The sequence below is a fragment of the Phycodurus eques genome, chromosome 20 (genome assembly GCF_024500275.1).
Source record: "Phycodurus eques isolate BA_2022a chromosome 20, UOR_Pequ_1.1, whole genome shotgun sequence".
Classification (NCBI taxonomy): Eukaryota; Metazoa; Chordata; class Actinopteri; order Syngnathiformes; family Syngnathidae; genus Phycodurus; species Phycodurus eques.
In genome coordinates, this window is record NC_084544.1 from 16,081,352 (window position 1) to 16,100,698 (window position 19,347).

The window sequence follows — 19,347 nt, forward strand, 5'->3', positions numbered from 1 at the left end:
CACCTCCGGGCGATTTAGAGTCTTCAATTAACATACCAGGCATGTTTTGGGGATGCGGGAGGAAACCACAAAACCATGCCCTCATCGAAACACTTTTGCAAGTTGCTGGATATATTGTTCCGTCATGACGGTCTGTTTTACATATCATCCATTATATTGGTGTCCGTTTTATCAAGGTTCCACTGGACGACACGGACTTGGTGCAAGTCGTGCATTGGGGATAAATGGACCATTCCCCAGGACGACGGGTTGATCAAATCTCCTTGCGCTGCACTTTGCCCCAGCGCGACATCCCTGCCGCTTACTCCTCAGCTCCCAGGGACTTGTCAGGTCGTGCTCTGAGAGCAAACATCTGATGCCCTCCTGTAAACACAGGCCACGGCTCCGAGCGGTTATCTCGACACACTAGCGGCATAAAAAGCCAGTAAAGATTTTGCGTGCATGTTTGAAAAGTAAAAGCAGCACGCTGAGATTCAAAACCATAAAAAAAAAAAAAGGTAAAGATGAGAACAGCTCAAGATTGAGCAGCTGCTTGCCCTTGAATGGCTATCAGTACCTGTCAATCAACCAATTTTCAAACATTAAATAATTGGTTTTGTGAAATCAGGTTCTCCTCATATTGAAGAACCTTCTGTGACAGAAAACCTTTTTTTCGTGTTTTCATGTATTCAAAGTGTGCCTGAAAATACAGTAAGTCCTCAGAAAAATGTGACCAGGAAACTTGGTAATCTTAAATGAGGAAGTTCCAGTTTTGTGGACAAACTAGCACTTGTGAAATTGCATCTTTGAAGGTTTATTTTAAAAATATTTTCCGTGACATACATAATTATTGGCGATTTTCTTTCCTTTCATAACAAAACCAGACAAAACAAAAATCAGGGGAAAAAAAATTAAAAGCTCATCCACTTGCAGCTGCATCAAAAGGGTAGTGCTGGGGGAAATCATGGATGACCTTTACAGCTTCATTGTAGAGTTCCAGGTCTGTGGGGCACATGGGCAGAATATCATTACAAGAAACCCCAAATCAGAGCTCGTCTGACGTGTTTCGAAAAGAGGACCAACCAAACACACTGCCTTTCTCATCTCGGAGCATGCTGAACGCGGTGGCCATTATAGCTCCTTTGTTGGACACCATTCCAATGACTTCCACGATTCCAGACAGCTCATCTTCAAGCTGGAAGATAAAAGGGGAAAAAAGGTGTTCGCGGTCATTGATAACATACAAATTGAATTTTAATATGGAAACCAAACTTGGCTTTTATCAACTTAACACATTTTCAATAAGGTTGGAAAAGACGCTTAACCTGATATAATCAAGTGAGCTTAAATTAGAAAAATTATCACGGGGCAGTTCTTACAGTATATTAGGGTATGGGATCAAAATCATTCTGCATACTGTTCAATGGGACAACATGATTACTCTGTAATTGTTAATACATTATGGGTTCAATATTTATTTAAATGCTTTTATTGAATCAACATTGTAATGTTGGACCGAGTTGCAGCCTGAATCAAAGTATACGAGATTGACATGCCTTCATCAAAAATGTCTCTATGGATTAATTTGCCTTTACAAATTCTGTTTTCCTCCTTGGTTTAATAAAACAACAAACAAGTCTATTAAATCAGATTAATCTGATCTCAAGAGTCCATTAAAACTCGGCACTATTTTGCAAAACAAATAACTTTCTGATAGATTGAATCGGATAGTTTATGCATGGACAATAGTTGAGTTTACTTTGCGTCGTAGCCCGCCGCCGATAGCTGGGATATGCTCCAGCATGCCCGCGACCCTTGTGGGGGTAAAGCTGACGATGGATGGATGGATGGATGGATGGATTTTCATCCTTCTCGTCTGCGAGTTTATTGCAATTTTATGGAGTTTTATGGACAGTCGCTTCTGTCTCTTCCCCTCAATTCCTGAGCGGCATCAGAGTACTTGACATTTACTCAGAAATAATAATACAATCTGACTGTGTCAAGTTGCTGTTTGCTGGTATCATTTAAAAGCTGCGCATTCATTTGAAACAATGGAATGATATTTTAGTCAGGAACGACTTGACTTAAGAGTATGTTTGAAGGGTGTACCCTGATGAAATTTCCTGAGCCAATCAGAATCAAGTATGCGCCAAGACCATGGGAAAATACTCTGCTCTCACAAACGTAGCTGCATTTTGAAGCGCCTTTAAAAAAACAAAACAAGAACACAGAATGCTTTATGTTCATTTTTTAGTTATTCATAATTTTTTTGTTTCAGAAAATAAAGCTGTTGTCTTGGGAAAATTAATATTTTTTTCCATACCATAGTTTCCACACTTTTCCAGAACTGGAAATTCATGAAACTCAATTCCATACTTTTTCATGCTTTCCATACTTGCGTGGGAACCCCGATTGTCTGCATTTGTTACTGTATGCATGTGTAGCATTTTTGTGATATAATGCTAATGTTAGCTAGTCTGTCAATAGGGTTTTCCATTGACAGCATCAGCTGGGCATGTCGAAAACGATGTGTAGATGTAATTAAATATACAAAAGGTGCAATTCTTTTTGTTGTGGGTTGAGTTGTAGCGTAAACACCAACTGGGGTGTCCATAAACAGCTTAAAGCACGTTCAGGGAGGGCAGAACAACATGAGTCACATGCTTGCTACAAGCAAAAACATGGTGTGTTTACAACGCAGGAACTCGCATACACAACCCACACCGCAGCACATTAATCGTTTTTCTTTGATTCTGTTTTTATGATGGTGAAAAGCCTAAATCAAAATCACGATTACATTCCGATTAATTGCCCAGCTTTACTTGTTGTTTTAAATTTGCTCATTTCTGTCCTCAGAGTAATTCACATTTACTTCTCAGAAAATCTGACTGTCAGGTTGCTGTGTGTGCTCGTGCAGTATTCACAAAGACCATGGTATAATACTGTGTGCTCTCACACAAACATTGTAGCTGTGCTTCCAAGCACCTTATTTAAAAAAAAAAAAAAAAAATTATGAATTTATGTATTATTAAATATTTTTTTGTTTTAGAAAATAGCGCTGTTGTCACAGTCTTGGAATCAGGGGCGGAGCCAGAGGGGAGGCCGGGGTCGCACTGGACCCCCAGGTGACCCCCCGCCCCCTCCCAGATGATTCACATATCACGGGCACATGGCCAAGTTACATCCCATGGCGTCTACAGATGACCAGTGCCAGCTTCCAACAGCCACGCCACATCGACATGTACATTTCAATCGGGTTGCTGCTTATATTTACGTGTTTCTCCAATGATTTTAGAGGAATGAAATTGGCAGACAATCGGCCAGCTAGCTGTTTCATGCTCTTGTTGCCTGAAATGAAATATAACGTGAAGGAGGCTGGGGGATTATGCTTCACGTTTTGCCCTTTGTTAGATCACTAAACTGTTGCTATACTGATATGTTTGTTTAAATGCTTTAAAACAGACACCGCTACAGTGTCAAAATTGTAGCGATTGCGTTTTTTTCTCTCCTACGCAGCATCTTATTTCATGCATAATGTACTGCACAACAGGCTGGCTAAAAACACATTTAAGACAAACTAGTGGAGTGCTTTCAACGAAAACTGCAGGAGTCAAGTGTAACTTGTTTAAAAAGCACAAATACTGTAATCCAAGTGAATTCTGCCTTTATATTTCAGTTTGATTTCTGAAATTTCGCCAGTATCACCAGTGTAGCTTGTTTAAAATAGGTATAGCCTACCTGTAAAATTCTTGTGAATTCTGCCTTTTTATTGAAGTATTTGGGTCTGTTTTATTTTATTATTTGATTCAAGAAGTCTCCCTTTTTACTTAATTGCTCAAACAATGCTATTTACAATAAATATATCTTCGTTCATCTATTTATGCCAGTGAGGCATAGTGACAGACAGAACAAAAATGCTTCTCTATTAGATGGCAGGAAGTACATGCAGTCATTAATTTATCCACTTTTTGTGACATTTGTTTGTTGGTGCGCCGCGACATTTTTCAATTGTAAAATATGTGCCTTGGCTCCATAAATGTTGGAAATCACTGCTCTAGTCAGGTCATGTATTCTAATCCGTCAGGTCAAACCAACATTACAACAACAGAAATGATGGGTGCTAACCTACTGTAATTAAATGACTTTAGTGCAATTACATGACTTCACGCACGCCGGAACTTTAGAGCATGGTTCGACAGAACGCCGGTACAACCGTTAAGGCTTCTTTATACTCGCGAGGGTGGCGACCGCGCTGCAGTCACTGCGGCTGTCCCGCGCGTCGTTTGCCTTTGTACTCGAACGCAACCCACGCGCGCAGTTTTGAAAATGCCAAAAGCGAAAGGAACACCAAGTTCCAAAACTGGGACAGGGTGGCACAGGTCCAAAACCTATGGGTGAGATCAGCTGTCCCTTGATGACATCTATCACAAGTCCAATTCAATCCAGGGAAATGATGTGTATCTTTTGAGCAGTTTTTGATCTACCGAGAACATGTGTTGCAGTATCAGGGCTGGGTGTGGCGAGAGAAATTGAACTCGGGTATGACAAACAAGTTCTGTACCGACTGGGACCAACAACACTGGTGCGTCGGCACTGTGCCGAGCCCACAAGAGTGAAACCCCGTATTGCTGCGTGTATCGCTTTAAGAAGAAAATCATGCGACCGATACGTGAAGTGTGTCGTTTGGATGTGCCGCGCCAAATTGCGCTCATAAGGAAACAAACTGTGTCGACATGTTGCGGATTTGTTGGATGGAGTTTTGCTGTTGGATTTGGGATTTTTGCTTGCCCTCACCTTCTTCCACTGACTTCATGGATCGTTCCAAGACGTTTTCCCCTGGACTGGAATCATTTTGATCTTTTGACATCAAATGAGGTAAATCTTTTTCTCCTATGGGCACTGTTATTTTTTTTTTTTGTTTTAATTAAATATGTTGCCCTCTTTCCTGGGAAGAGGTTTGAATTGTGTTTTCAGATAAATTAACTTTTTTATTGTATTGTAGGTGAAGTGCTCCACAGAGCTGTTTTACATTAATAAGGACTTCATCAATGTGTGGCGATCCACACCTTTATCAACTCGCACTTACATTTTTTAAGCTCACTATCTTCATCTGTACCATGTGAAAGAGTTTTTTCTAAGGCAGGGGAACTGGTGTCTAAGAGGGGAAATCGCCTCGGAGCCAAGACACTTCAAAAACTTTTGTTCCTCAATAAAAATGCATAAATGAATCCATTTTTAGTCTTTTATTTCATATGATTGAACACTTAAGTTCATCCATCCATCCATTTTCTGAGCCGCTTCTCCTCACCTAGGGTCGCGGGGGTGCTGGAGTCTATCCCAGCTGTCATCGGGCAGGAGGCGGGGTACACCCTGAACTGGTCGCCAGCCAATCACAGGGCACATACAAACAAACAACCATTCACACTCACAGTCATGCCTACGGGCAATTTAGAGTCGCCAATGCATGCGTGTTTTTGGGATGTGGGAGGAAAACGGAGTGCCCGGAGAAAAGCCACGCAGGCACGGGGAGAACATGCAAACTCCACACAGGCGGGGCCGGGGATTGAACCCGGGTCCTCGGAACTGCGAGGCTGACGCTCTACCCAGTCGCCCACCGTGCCGCCCACTTAAGTTCATCAAATTCCACAAGTTAAAACTTTTAACAGAAATGTATTCGTCAAATTTTTTTACATGCCCACTCAGTTTAGCATTTACGCAAGCTTTTCAGCAAATTTTAAACTCTTCTCATAAACAACTCAGCAAGCAAATCCAGCAACTGAAATTCTACACTGATGAGATCCTATTTCAAGTAAAGGACTCGCGATTCACTATTTCACAGGCTGCTGTTGGGTTTGCTGCATGTAAGCTTTTCCATCTTATTTTTATTTTGTTCACCTCCAATGATTTTAGAACTACTGGAGGGTTCACAATCACTTTTCCCCCCACACAGGACCATGTAGGTTACTATCTTGCGTCACAATTAATCTATTTGTGAGCATATATATAGATATCTATATATATCTATATATCTATATATATATCTCTATATATATATATCTATATATATATATATCTATATATCTCTATATATCTCTATATATATCTATATCTATATCTATATATAGATAGATAGCTAACAAGGGGGCGGGGGAGGTTAAATGACGATGGCCTGTTGCACTTTAGAGATAAGGCGAGAGAAAAAAAATATATACTCACAGGGTCATTTAATTCAACACACACACATTGTCCCTCTCCATCCGCGACAGTGAACGTTTTCCCAGTTGGGTGTACCTAACAAACAACAAAGGAACAACACACGTTAACTCTTACTTTAGGGACATCTTGTACCGAGCGTTCCGAATCCGTCACCTTCTCAACACGCCCGACAAAACAGACGGGTTTGCTAATATACCGCGACAGCATAGAAAAATTGATTCGAGGCCTCGGAACATCCAGGATGGTTGACATCTTAACAGTTCAATGTGAGCTGACGCCCAACAAACTAATGTACGGCGCGAAATTGGTGGAGCTTACGTTTTGCAAACAGAGTTCGCCGCGCGGGTGGCGAGCGTACATTTGATCAAAGAATTCACCAGGCTTCTCACTACGGCAAACGCTGTAATATATAATGGAACATACCCACATTTCCTATACGACATATCCGTTGTCCGTTTAATATGTAGTTCCGGAAGAAAGCTTTGAGAAGAACGTTACGTAACGCTCATAGGAATATGACTATGTTGACGTAGATTGATCTAATAATATTTTGGGTAACATTTTGAAATTAGATTCAAGGATAAACCTTTAAAAAATAATTTTAACGCCTCCCCAGCGATTTTAACGTTTTTAAAGGGGAGACTTCCCGTTAATATTTTATTTTTAATTTCTTTTAATTGTTTTTTACCATTGTGTATTCATTCCTTGTTATGTTACAGTCCGTTCTTCCATTGTCCGTAACGCTGATCCTTACTGGGCTATTAATTATATATCACGGGAAACCGTGATAGTTAAATGCAGTTTCTGCACGGACATGGATAACAGACGGAGATCACATCGACACGGTAATTGCAAGCAAGCGATATTTGATCGGGTATTGGCTTATATTTTCTTTTTATGTCTTTGTTGTGAAACACAGCGTGTCCAAATGTTAGTTGGGAAGAGCCATTTATCAATTTTACGTCATTAAAATACGCCAGTGAAACAAGTTTGTGACTAATGTTTGATATGACCGTTCTTTCAAAGTTATCGTATATATTGTATTTGCTGTACAGCGCTAGATGTTTTAAGTAATACAAAGCATGTAGATGTTTGAAAGTAATTACAAATGTACGTCCTTGACCGTGTAACATGCCATTTCGCACAGTTAACCATTGCCGTTTATTTTATACTCTTATTTTATGCCTAACTTTAAAAAAAAAAATTTTTTTTTTTAAATATATCTATCTATCTATATATATATATAGATAGATAGATATATACAGGGCGGCCATGTTGTCCTTCCTGGGTTTACGTAAAGATTCAAAGAAGTCAACATCAGAGAGGGAAGCTGATGGAGGCTTTGTGATCATTGGTAAGGAGCCTAATCTATTGTTGTAACCCTTAAGCCATAGGTCTCAAACTCAAGGCCGGGGGCCGTAGTCCACCCACGGCTCATCGAGGGAAAACCATAACTAAGATGTCGCCCGTGACGACGAGTTTGACAACCCTGCTTAAAGGACCTATAGCGTCTATATGGCCTATACTTCACAAACTAAGTTCTCTTTAAATTAAACTACTAGCAGTCATTTTCAATAATATCAATCGGATTTGTAGCAATTAGTAAAATATCTAATTGCCTTTGGAATGGAACTTTTTCATTGCCAAAATCGACACACCCCCATGTCTTGGTGTGACAGCAAAAGCAGAACTGGAGACCGAATTAGCTGCTTAGCTGGTGTGGACAAAGGAATGTACTGTATGATAAAATGGCAGTATGTACTCCTATTCTATGTATCGTCGCTGTAAGGCGAAATCGCCCCCCACCTCCAAAATGTCAAGTTTTCAGGACGCGCATAGACAGACCCTTTCCAAAAAATAATAATATCATGGAAAAGTGTATTTATTTCCATAATTCCATTCAAAAAGTTAAACTTTCATAGATTATAGATTCTGGGCCCACAATTTAAACAATTTCAAGTATTTATGTCTGTATGGAGATGCAAATTTCATCTTCCAGCAGGACCTGGCCCCTGCCCATACCTCCAGAAGCACCAAAACCTGGTTTGATGCCCGTGCCGTCACAGTGCTTAACTGGCCACAGGGGCACCAGACCCCCCAAAAAAGAAGCGGCAAAAAAATAAAAACAAAAAAATACTTGGAATTGTTTAAATTGTGGGCCCCTTGAATGGAATTATGGAAATAAATAGACATTTCCATGATGCTCAAATTTTTTTGGAGAGGGCCTGTAGATTTGCACTGACAAGGGGCTGGATTGCTGTTTGATTATTGCTAGATTTTTGGTGTCGTCTTTGGCTTTCCGTGCCTATTTGCACCTCCCTTTCCTCATGCGTTCAATACTTTGTCCCTGTGTCATTTCACATTTTTGCACAACTACATTTCTGAGCTTATTTTTCTTTCTTTCTCTGTATGGATTACTTTGGTTGTTCCCCACATCTGGTGAAAGGGTCAGGTCAACAGCAATAGCACCTTTGGAAGTATATTCAGTGAGAAAAGTGCTGACATGTTAAATACTTATTTTAGCCACTTTACATGGTGATCTTTTTTTTGAAAATTATTATTATAAATGTGTCTGTGGTGAGTCAAATTTACAGGACATTTTTTTGGGCCTATTTGGTTCTATCTTAATATGTGAAAAAATTGCTGGTTTCTTTGCAGGAGAAACGGTTGAAGAGCAGAGGCGGAAGATGCAGTTGATGAACATTGCGCAACCTTCAACCAATGTTGTTGTATTCCCATCTAAGGTAAGCGTTTTTGCATTAGAAACCTTAAGCCATATCAAAAAGTCATTTTTGTGGAATTATAATGCACACTGTTAAATTTGGTCATCCCAATGCACTTAATGTTAAAAACAAGTACACACAGACCCTGTCATTGAGAAGTATGCTGCGACATTATGAAGGATTAATATGACAAAAGCTACATAAAAAGCATAATAGTTGCTATGAGTGCAATAAAACCCCTGACAGAACACAAACAACCTTTAGGGCTTTAATGAGCTCACACGGGATTTAAAATGTTCCACCATCTTGTTCAGATAAATCACTGAATCTTACTCTCTCACTCTCTTACTCTTTCTACTGTCATGATTTCAATATCAATATTATCAGCAGCCTAGTTACAAGAGATTAAACCAACCGTTAAACACTAAATGGCCCATAGAATCTCAATCTTCACTTTAATTTTCAGATCGTAGGATCAGAAATAGTCGTGAGTTTTGAGTTTTTGTCTTTCACGCAAACTCCTACTATTCTCAACATAACACACATTCTCCCATTGAGTCTGCTCAGCATTTAGAGCAGGACCAGCGAGCAAATGTTATGCTAAAAACTCGTCAGCCTTCATCTCCGCGTACTTCCCTGCAACAAAACAAGACTGAATTGAATTTCTTACTCTCACAATCACATACACACACACGGGCTACAATCACTGACTGTTTCCACATCGATGTCATACTGCGGTCAAGCCAGCCTCCACTCGGAAAGTAGCAGTCAAGCCAGCCGCCCCGAATTTTGTTCATACTAGGCATTACGGTAATAAGTCGCCAACTCGCGGCGAAAACCACCTTCAAGATAAAAGCCTCCCAATAATACGGACGTCATAGCTCTTCGGTTAAGGAATGCAACCAGCAAGGTTCATTTGAATCTTGAGATGCGTTAAAGAATGTACTTTATTTGATATCTTGGGGAAAATAAATGGTAAATGGACTGCACTTCTATAGCGCTTTCTCTACACCATCACAGTGCCCAAAGCGCTTTACAAAGCCTCACATTCACACATGCATTCGTAAACCAATGGGCGACTGCTGCCATGCGAGGCGCTGCCAGCCCCAATGGGAGCAAATTAGGGTTCAGTGTCTTGCCCAAGGACTCTTCGACATGCGGACAGTCGTAGCAGGGATTCGAACCTGTTCTACCTACTGAGCCGAAGCCACCCCAAAATAATCCCATTGGTATCGAGAGACAAATCCAGATCTGTGTGACAGACCACCAAGGACTCCACTAAAAGAGGTTTGATGAAGGTCTGAATTTTTTTTATTTCAAAATAAAAGTCTGAAAAATGCATATTTTGCTGTCAATACCCGTGACTGAAAACATCTGTTAAAAAAATCTGAGATATCGCAACACCGGTCCAGTTCTGGGGGACACTGCACAAACCCAGGTCTCCAATAAAAGAGGTCCCACCCAAATCTGATGTGGCATTTCAAAATAAAAGTCCCCTGAAATTGATATAGTTCACTGTCATTACCATGGATTTCAAAAATTCATTAAAACAAAAAAAAACTGAGCTATCGCAACACCAGTCCAGTACTGTGGTGGTGTACTGTCCTCCAGAACTGGACTAATGTTGCAATATCTCATAGATTATGATTTTTTTTAATGAATATTTTAAATGAGTGGTAGTGACAGTGAAATATGCAGGGTTGAGGGGACTTTTATTTTGAAATGCCACATCAGATTTGGGTAGGACCACTTTTGTGGGAGACCTGGGGTTGTGTAGTGTCCCCCCAGTACTGGACTGGTGTTACGATAGCTCTTTTTTTTTTTAATGAATTTTTGAAATCCATGGTAATGACAGTGAAATATATCAATTTCAGGGGACTTTTATTTTGAAATGCCACATCAGATTTGGGTGGGACCTCTTTTATTGGAGCCCTGGGTTTGTGTCCCCCAGAACTGGACCGGTGTTGCGATATTTAGAGTTTTTGTCTTTCACGCCATGTTTCTTAGATTTTTAATTCCTATTTTAAATCAGTGGTAGTGACAGTGAAATATACCAATTTCAGGGGACTTTTATTTTGAAATGCCACACCAGATTTGGGTGGGACCACTTGTTGGAGATCTGGGGTGGTGTGGTGTCCCCCAGTACTGGACCGGTGCTGCGATATCTCAGATTTTTTTTAACAGATGTTTTCAGTCCGGGGTAATGACAGCAAAATATGCAGTTTTCAGAGACTTTTATTTTGAAATACAATGTCAGATCTTCATCAGACCTCTTTTAGTGTCGTCCTTGGTGGTCTGTCACACAGATCTGGACTTGTCTTGCGATACCAATGGGATTATTTTGGGTGGCATCGGCTCAGTAGGTAGAACAGGTTCAAATCCCTGCTAGCGGTTAGAGCCAGACCAGGGAACTAAAGTTTCAGGTAAAAGCAAATGAGCCTCCGCCTTCCCTCCAATAAAACAAGTGAATAAATTTTTTTGCACACTTTCTCTCAATCACAAACACATGCTTTTGCTATCACGGACTGTTTCCAGATCCATATTATCAGCAGCTTTCTTTCAAATAATGCTCAGACATGTCGGGAGAGTCTGAGCTGGCAGAGCTGTTTACTCCGCTGTTACGTAACTTCTGCTGCTCACTGTAACATAACGCTCGTAATGTTGAGATGTAGAGCACTGGGATGTTTCTTACAATTTTGGGAGAGTTTTCTGAATTTAACGTCGACACATGATTTTTGCTCTCCGGAGCTTCTCCACACGAGGAAACGTTTTCACCCTCGGGCGTGTGTTTGTGAGGAGAGTTTCTGCTTCTTCAGGTGGGGTCTGCCCCTTACTTGTGCTGTGGCTGCTTAACCAATCAGATGGCGCCAGTGGGTGGAACAATGCTGGAGACAGAAATGGCAGGAGCGAGAGTGGCGTGGCTGCATCTGAACCGAAATAACCCAGTTTTAAATAAATTTCTTGATGGCGGCACGTCAGATTTAATAAAACGACAACAACATATATATATATATATATATATATATAATCGGTTGATCTCTACTCTATGGTTCCACAGTAAACGTGAAATATGAATTAAAAATTGTCCGCATTTCTGAGTTCCATATGTTTTGCTGCTGAGAGGCCTGAAATCAGGTCATTCGAATATATAAAAAAAAAAAATGGGTCAAACAGAGAAGAAAAATGCCTCATTGACTTTCACTCAGGCTATCACGGCCTTTTATAGCAGTCGACAAAGAGGAGTTTCAATACTAGTTCATAAAAGACTACTTTTTACAATAAATAGTCCAGTAGCAGCTCCAGAAGGCGGATATTTACACAGGCTACAATATTACATCTTATCAAAAAGAACAGATTTTCTACAACAACAGTTAAGATACACTAACTTTGAGTACAATCATAAACCAGGAAAATTCCTTGCGAACCAAGTTCAGCGCAATAAAGAAAAGTCATTAATTACAGCCATTCTAGATTAAAATGGAAACCGCTAGAAATAAATGAAATTATTATAGCAGTTTATGTGCATCTTCGAACAACCCAGACCCTAAAGAAATTGAAACTTTTATTAAGGATCTAAACATTTCTCAATTAAATACAGAAATTAAAGACAAGTCTTGATGTTCCTTTAACCGTCACAGAATTACATAATGCTTTAGAAAAAATATACATTCAGGGCGAGCGTCCGGCCCAGACGGAATCTCCGTTGAATTCATGAAACATTTCTGGCCAATACTAGCACCTCTATTTTTCAGAACAGTCAAGGAGATAAACGATAAAGGTCGTATAAGTAGCCATATGAACATAGCTTCAATTAAAGTATTACTAAAGTCATGCAAAGACCCCACTGTCCCGGCTAATTATCGCCCCTATCACTGATTAATGTAGATATTAATCTCTCGAAAACCCTCGCAGCAAGACTTGAAAAGGTACTCTCCTCAATAATCCATTATGACCAGACCGGTTTCATTAAAAGTGGAAGTTCCACAAATAATGTCAGTCGTCTAATAAATTTAATAAGCATGTCACAGCGTAAAAATCTAAATGCAGTCATTATGTCACTTGACGCAGAGATAGCTTTCGATGAACTGAAAAAGGTTTTCCTATTTGCAGTACTTCGCAAATTTGGCTTTGGAGACTCATTTATACATTAAACAGCGACATTATACAACTCGCAGAAAGTGACAGTCACCATGAATAGGATCACATCACAAAGTTTTACAAAGAAGAACCCGACAAGGATGTCCACTCTCACCAATGCTATTTCCAATATTCATCGAACCTCTTGCTCCCGCTACATGTGGCTGTATACATACCTTTAATATTAGCATTTTAACATCTGTATAGTGGCTGTATAGTGGGAACGGGGTGCTGCTGACCTCACCTCGGGACGTTGTAAGTCGGTGGGCCGAATACTTCGAAGACCGCCTCAATTCTACTGACATGTCTTTCTATGAGGAAACGGAGTCCAGGGACTCTGAGGTGGGTTCTCGCATCTCTGGGGTTTAAGTTACAAGGGTGGTTGAAAAGCTCTTCGGTGGCAGGGCCCCAGGTGGGGATGAGATCCGTCTGGAGTTCCTAAAGGCTCTGGATGTTATGGGGCTGTCTTGTCTGACAGGCCTCTACAACATTGCATGGACATTGGAGACAGTGCCGCTTGATTGGTACACCGGGATCCCCCTTTTCAAAAAGGGGGACCGGAGGTTGTGTTCTATAGGGGATCACACACCTCAGCCAGCCAGTAAGGTCTATTCACGGGTTGTGAAGAGGATGGTCCGTCTGGAAGTCGAATCTCAGATTCAAGAGGAGCAGTGTGGTTTTCGTCCTGGCCGTGGAACAGTGAGCCAGTTTTACACCCTCAGCAGGGTCCTTGAGATTGCATGGGACCAGTCTACATGTGCTTTGTGGACTTAAAGAAGGAGTTCGACTGTTCGACGGCTCCTGTGGAGGGTGCTCCGGGAGTATGTAGTGCCGGAAGCCTTGATAAGGACTGTTCGGTCCCCGTGCGACCGGTGTCTGTCTGGTTCACGTTGCCAGCAGTGAGTTGGATTTGTTTCCAGTGAGGGTTGGACTCTGCCAAGGCTGCCTTTTTTCACCGATTGATTCTGTTCATGACAGCATTTTTAGGCGCGGCCGAGGTGTTGAGGGGTCCATTTTGGTGGTCTCAGCATGGCGTCTTTGCTTTTTGCAGATGATGTGGTTCTGATTACTTTATCAAGCCGTGATCTTCAACTCTCACGGGAGCAGTTTGTAGCCGTGTGAAGCAGCGGGGATGAAAATCATCACCCCCAAGCCTGAGGCCATGGTCCTCAGTCAAAAAAGGATGGCGTGCAAGTGGAAGAATAGAGCGGGAGATCGACAGACAGATCGATGCAGGGTCTGCAGTGATGCAGGTTATATCGATCTGTCGTGATGAAGGAGGAGCTGAGCCGAAACGCAAAGCTCTTGATTTACCGGTCGATCTATGTTACCAAAGGAAGAAAGAAAGAAAGGACAAGATCACAGATACAAGGGGCCAAAATAAGTTTCCTCCGCAGGGTGTCCGGGCTCTCCCTTAGATATAGGGTGAGAAGATCTGTCATCCAGGAGGGGCTCAGAGTCGAGCCACTGCTCTTCCGTGTTGAGAGGAGTCAGATGAGGTGGCTTAGGCATCTTTTTCCTATGTCCCCTCGACAGGTTCCTGTTGAGATGTTCTGTGGATGTCCCACTGGGAGCAGGTCCCCGGGATGACAAGCTGGAGAGTCTACGCCTCCCGGATGGCCTGGGAACACCTTGGGATCCAGCTGGAAGACCTGGACAAAGATTATGTTGTCCAATAATATGCTAACAAGAACTTTATTTGTCATAGAAGTAAGACAGTGCGCACCAAAACACCATGAGACGTTACGGCAGTTGACGGAATACGGCATACTACTGGTGTGTGTAAATCATAGGCACTAAAAAGTCAGGGAACGCTGCCTTTATAGCTATAAAAAAAAATTGTTGTGCATTGTTTATGTATTTCATTCAAGGTTAGCCCCTTGGGAGGCATCATCTCATTTCAAGGGGGTCCTGTCAACATATACATATAATAGCTAAAATACGAAATATATTTTTTTGGTTCTTTTGTTATTGCAATGCCTTGATTTTAGTGAGGTTAGTACACAGTGGCAGCCGTGAGTACAATTGTACGAATAATTTATTAAAGGTGCTTAAATAGTACAGTATAAAGATGCTCGTGATGAAATAATCGTGAAAACTAAATGTATGGTACCAATAATGTACTGGGGAAGTCCAGTTTCTGACAGGGCCACCACAGCTTGGTTACCACCTAAAAAGGCCTTCCTGTCGGACCCTGTGAAGCTTTTGGTCCTTGAACTGCCCATTTGTGTGCGCTTTTTGGGGATTTGCTCTTCCTGCTGTGCACATCTTGACCTCTGAGGGGCAGCGTGTTGTTCGCAATGAGATAGACACTTGTAGTCACGAAGTATAAGTCATGATCAAATGTTGTTAATGTAACTAATTTTTCATAAAGTTTGAACAATATATGCCTGGGAGCATTGTTATATTGCCTGTTTCTATATGTTTAGAGAACGTTTGTGTCCCAATGTTCATTATTTTGACAGGTATAAGTGCCGCGGGTTTGATGCTCCTTTTCGTTAGGTCGCCAATAGTGTTTTTCATTCATTGTGTGCTAGCTTTGAGCTACGGCTTTTTGTGAACAAAAACGAAGACAGAGAAATTCTGTGACGTATTTGAAAATTCAATCGGTGTGATTCTTTGTGTGATTAGTTTTCCAGTGAACCTCCACTGGAGTGTCAATAAACTACTTTAAGCACACAACATTCATTCTTACCCCTTTGCTACCTTGCTAGCACCTTAGCAACTGGTTGTTGTGATAACATGGGATCTGCATGCCGTCGGGGCGCTGTTGATGTGCTGGAGCGGATCATGGAATGGGCTGCTTGTATAAGAGTTATAAAATCGGAGATTTCAGATCAAGTCCCATGTTTTTTGGGGTTTTTTTTTGTGGACATCGGACCGATATCCCATCTCAAAGATTGGATCGGGACACTCCTAATTTTAAGAAAGGGTGGGGTATAATCAGAGATGTCCACAAAAATTTGGGTGACGATTGGTCGCAGTTTTGTGATATTAAGAAATGTTAAGATTTTTTACATTAAGCGTGGACTATGCTGACACAGGGATTTAAAAAAATAAATGAAACCGATCACGTCAACACATGCACGCTACTTAAGGGGATTTGACTAAGACGAATTCTGTTTCTGCTTTTTACAGTCACCATGTCAAGCTCCGGCTCGACCAATGGAAACAACTTCATCTCCCACGAACCTGGGAGAGAAGTCCCCAATAGTGGAGGCTGCCTCACCTGCCCCTGATCTCCTTGGTGACATCCCCTTCACTTTGGCACCTCATGTTCAGGCAATGCAGAGAGGGTTCTCTTATATTCCTGATGTACTGCTGTCCATGGACATGAACTCTAACCTAACATATTTTCAATATGACTTCACTTTAGAAAAGTCTGTCCTACATAACTTTTAAACTTTTTAAACGTAGCAACCGAAAATAATATTTTTGTGACTTTCCTGCATCCGCCACTAGTGGTGTAACGATTCATTCATTATATCGAGGTATCGGTTTATATTCCTACGATCCAGCTTGATCGATCTGTGCTCGGCAAGTTAGCCTTCCGGACTTAAATATATTGATTTAAAATCGTTTTGAAAGGTAATCAATGGATTGTATCGATACTAGGAAATAAGACACTGGATTCAAGCACCGCAGACTTTGTATAGAAGTGTGTTTGTGTCGTATTGCCAAGAAAAATGCTCGGAACTTTTACTCCGGTTGATTGTCACAGCAGTTAGCACTGCCAAGGCTACTTACTTTCTTCTTCGTCTCTTCTTCGTTTTCTTTTCTACGCCCCGCATCTAGTCACGCCTTTCCGTAGTGTCGCCAGTGATTGGACGAGACACCAGAGTGTGTGTGTGTGTTGTTTATTTGTAAGCACTTTTATTGACGTTTTAAGATGTCCGTCTGTCTGGTGGATGGCAGATGAGAAGGAAACGAAGCATAAATGATCATTTAGGATTCGTGTGTGTGACTAGCGGCAAATAGCAGTGACTTTGAAGCCTTTCAAGCTGGTTAGCTTAGCTAAGATCGCTAACCTCTAACAACAATAGTCGAGGACCCTCGAGGGGAAACTCGCGCAAACGAGGAGAACCAGCAATGTCAACTACTGGACTCCGTTTCAGGGTCACATTTGTGCCACAAAGAGCAGGTTTCTTCCCTGATTTAGCTCGCTCTGTATTATTAACGCTATTCCTGAAATATTTTCTTTGTGAAAACCTCACAGTGCTTCGTTTCTAGCCATTACTATTCAAACGCTCAAACTTTGGGTCCAGCTAGGGACTTCTTAAAGTGGAGACATTTTCCGAGGACCCCCTCATAATTCTAACACCGCTTGAACGTCCCTTTTCTCGGAAATGACTGACCCAACAAGTCAAAATCATAGCTGAAGTAATGTAAATCACAATAACTCTGTTTTCACCTTTAATTGCAAAGCAATACAATCAACTTTTATTAAGCAGAGTCATAGCCCATTAGAAATCACATACAGTACGGTGCACAAAAATCTAAAGAATTGCTCTGTCCTAACAACTTTTATTCACCACTAAATGTATGTGAATCAATCATCTAGCTTAGGTTGGCTTTCTTATAGTGGTGCAACGTTTTCATTTTTCATGCATTGAAAATGAAAAGATTTGGTTACCATAAGGAATCCTGTACAACATGCAGCTGTAATTACGTTTCTCATCAGTATGTTTTTACTGTATGAATATGAATAACCCACGCCACGCATTGCCGCCATGATATTATCACACCGTCCTTTTTGATTCCAGGTATTCTCTCTTACAAAAGCGAGTATGTGGTAATTGCCAACTAAACCAGTTGTACTGTATTTTTGATATTGAAACAATGTCATCTTAACCTACCGTGCCTTAGTGCGTACAGTAAATATATTCTTGTATTCTATTGACATTTGGAGGCCAACTCGTCTCTGATTTATTTGGTGCAGCTGATGTGGTTCTCGGTCATATTGTGTGAGTGATGTTTAGCAGCAATGTGCTAATACAACTGATCAGTTTTGACTGTATGAAATAATTGTTACTCTACCTATTTTCTCAAAGGTTAAAAGCACCCCCATAAAGTACTTGACCCACTGCAGATTTGGATTCACTCCCTAGATTGACAATTAAATGTCTTTACTTTCTACCCTTCACTTTTGTCATATTAAGCTTGGTACTTACTTAAAAAAAAAAGAAAGATGCAAATAGAGAGAGCTAAAGGCAACTGGGGTTGGCATCCAGATCGACAGAGATGACTGTGTAAGAGATGCCGGCTTCCGCCGTAAAAAAATATGTTAGTCAAACCTCACTCCTCGGAGTTGGGAAGCAAGTGCACGAACTGCTGCAACTCCCTTCCGATTTCATTTCTTTGTGACTCAGTTCACAATGTTAGCGAAGCTATAAAGTTAACGGCTCTTAAAACATGCAGTGACGACGTCTTTTTGGTATGAACACTTGCGTAAATGAATAAAACAGAGAAAATATTTCGTGTGCAGTGTTTTTTTTCCCGATCAAGTGATTGGTATTTGTTTGTCCGCCGAGATCAGGAGGATTATGTGTTCTAACACTCAATAAGCATCACGACAAATCAGTGCTTCAATCTCGCAACATGGCGGTACAAAACTATTCGCAGTAAAAATTAATGTTTACATTTACAGTACATTTGAGAGTCTGTACTTAAGAATAGGAGTTGAATCCGGGCTCGTATTTTTATCAGTGGTTTTTAATGTAGTGTCTGTGATTGTGAGTACTTTTCCCATGTCTGCCAAAGAGCATTCCGATGAAAACATTTCAGAAGTGGTCCAAAGTCAATCAGAAAGGACTACATCAACGGTGTCAGCCGTACGGCCAGTGGGTCAGAACCGGCCCATCGAGGGGTCCGATCTGGCCCGCGGGGATTGTTCTGCCTGTCGGGCGAGTTTTAGTTAACACTTATTTTGAAACTCAATGCTTTTATTTAACACAAGCACCACAGACCACTTCGAATCCATGAAACGTTTTACGTTTGCACAAACGACTCGTGTATATCATCATATTAAGCAATAAGCAATTTCATGCGAATGTGCAGTTAAAAACGTTTGTTACTTGGGACATATTTCTTCAAATGTTTTCGTGATTGGCACGCAAGGAGTGTAGTGCTTTTGCCTTTAAGGCAGATTGCGCGGGTTCGATTCCTGGTCCGTGGATCAATTCCCAAGCCCGGACAAAAACGGGCGGCTTGCGTCAGGAAGGGCACCCGGCGTGAAAACTCAGCCAAACATCCTGCGAGTGACTCGCTCCGGCTACCCGTCACGAAAAAGATG

The 19,347-nt window shown here is 41.2% G+C and overlaps 2 protein-coding genes across 4 annotated transcripts; one reads left to right on the forward strand and one right to left on the reverse strand.

Annotated features, from left to right (window-relative positions):
• Positions 1 to 777: 777 nt before the first annotated feature.
• On the reverse strand, positions 778 to 6,593 carry rpa3 (replication protein A3). Of its 3 annotated transcripts, none has more exons than XM_061665255.1 (4): positions 6,514 to 6,593; positions 6,196 to 6,270; positions 1,063 to 1,174; positions 778 to 981 (listed from the first exon to the last, which is right to left on the reverse strand). In XM_061665255.1, the coding sequence occupies exons 1-4, from the start codon at positions 6,553 to 6,555 to the stop codon at positions 899 to 901; spliced, it is 312 nt and encodes a 103-aa protein (XP_061521239.1). In that variant the 5' UTR covers positions 6,556 to 6,593; the 3' UTR covers positions 778 to 898. The 3 variants fall into 3 exon arrangements, with proteins under 3 accessions (XP_061521239.1, XP_061521237.1, XP_061521238.1); XM_061665253.1 differs by lacking the exon at positions 6,514 to 6,593 and adding an exon at positions 6,349 to 6,497; XM_061665254.1 differs by lacking the exons at positions 6,196 to 6,270; positions 6,514 to 6,593 and adding an exon at positions 6,310 to 6,497.
• Positions 6,594 to 7,446: 853 nt separating this feature from the next.
• Positions 7,447 to 18,528, forward strand: umad1 (UBAP1-MVB12-associated (UMA) domain containing 1). Its single transcript, XM_061665252.1, has 3 exons — positions 7,447 to 7,549; positions 8,854 to 8,939; positions 16,194 to 18,528. The coding sequence occupies exons 1-3, from the start codon at positions 7,468 to 7,470 to the stop codon at positions 16,455 to 16,457; spliced, it is 432 nt and encodes a 143-aa protein (XP_061521236.1). The 5' UTR covers positions 7,447 to 7,467; the 3' UTR covers positions 16,458 to 18,528.
• Positions 18,529 to 19,347: the final 819 nt, after the last annotated feature.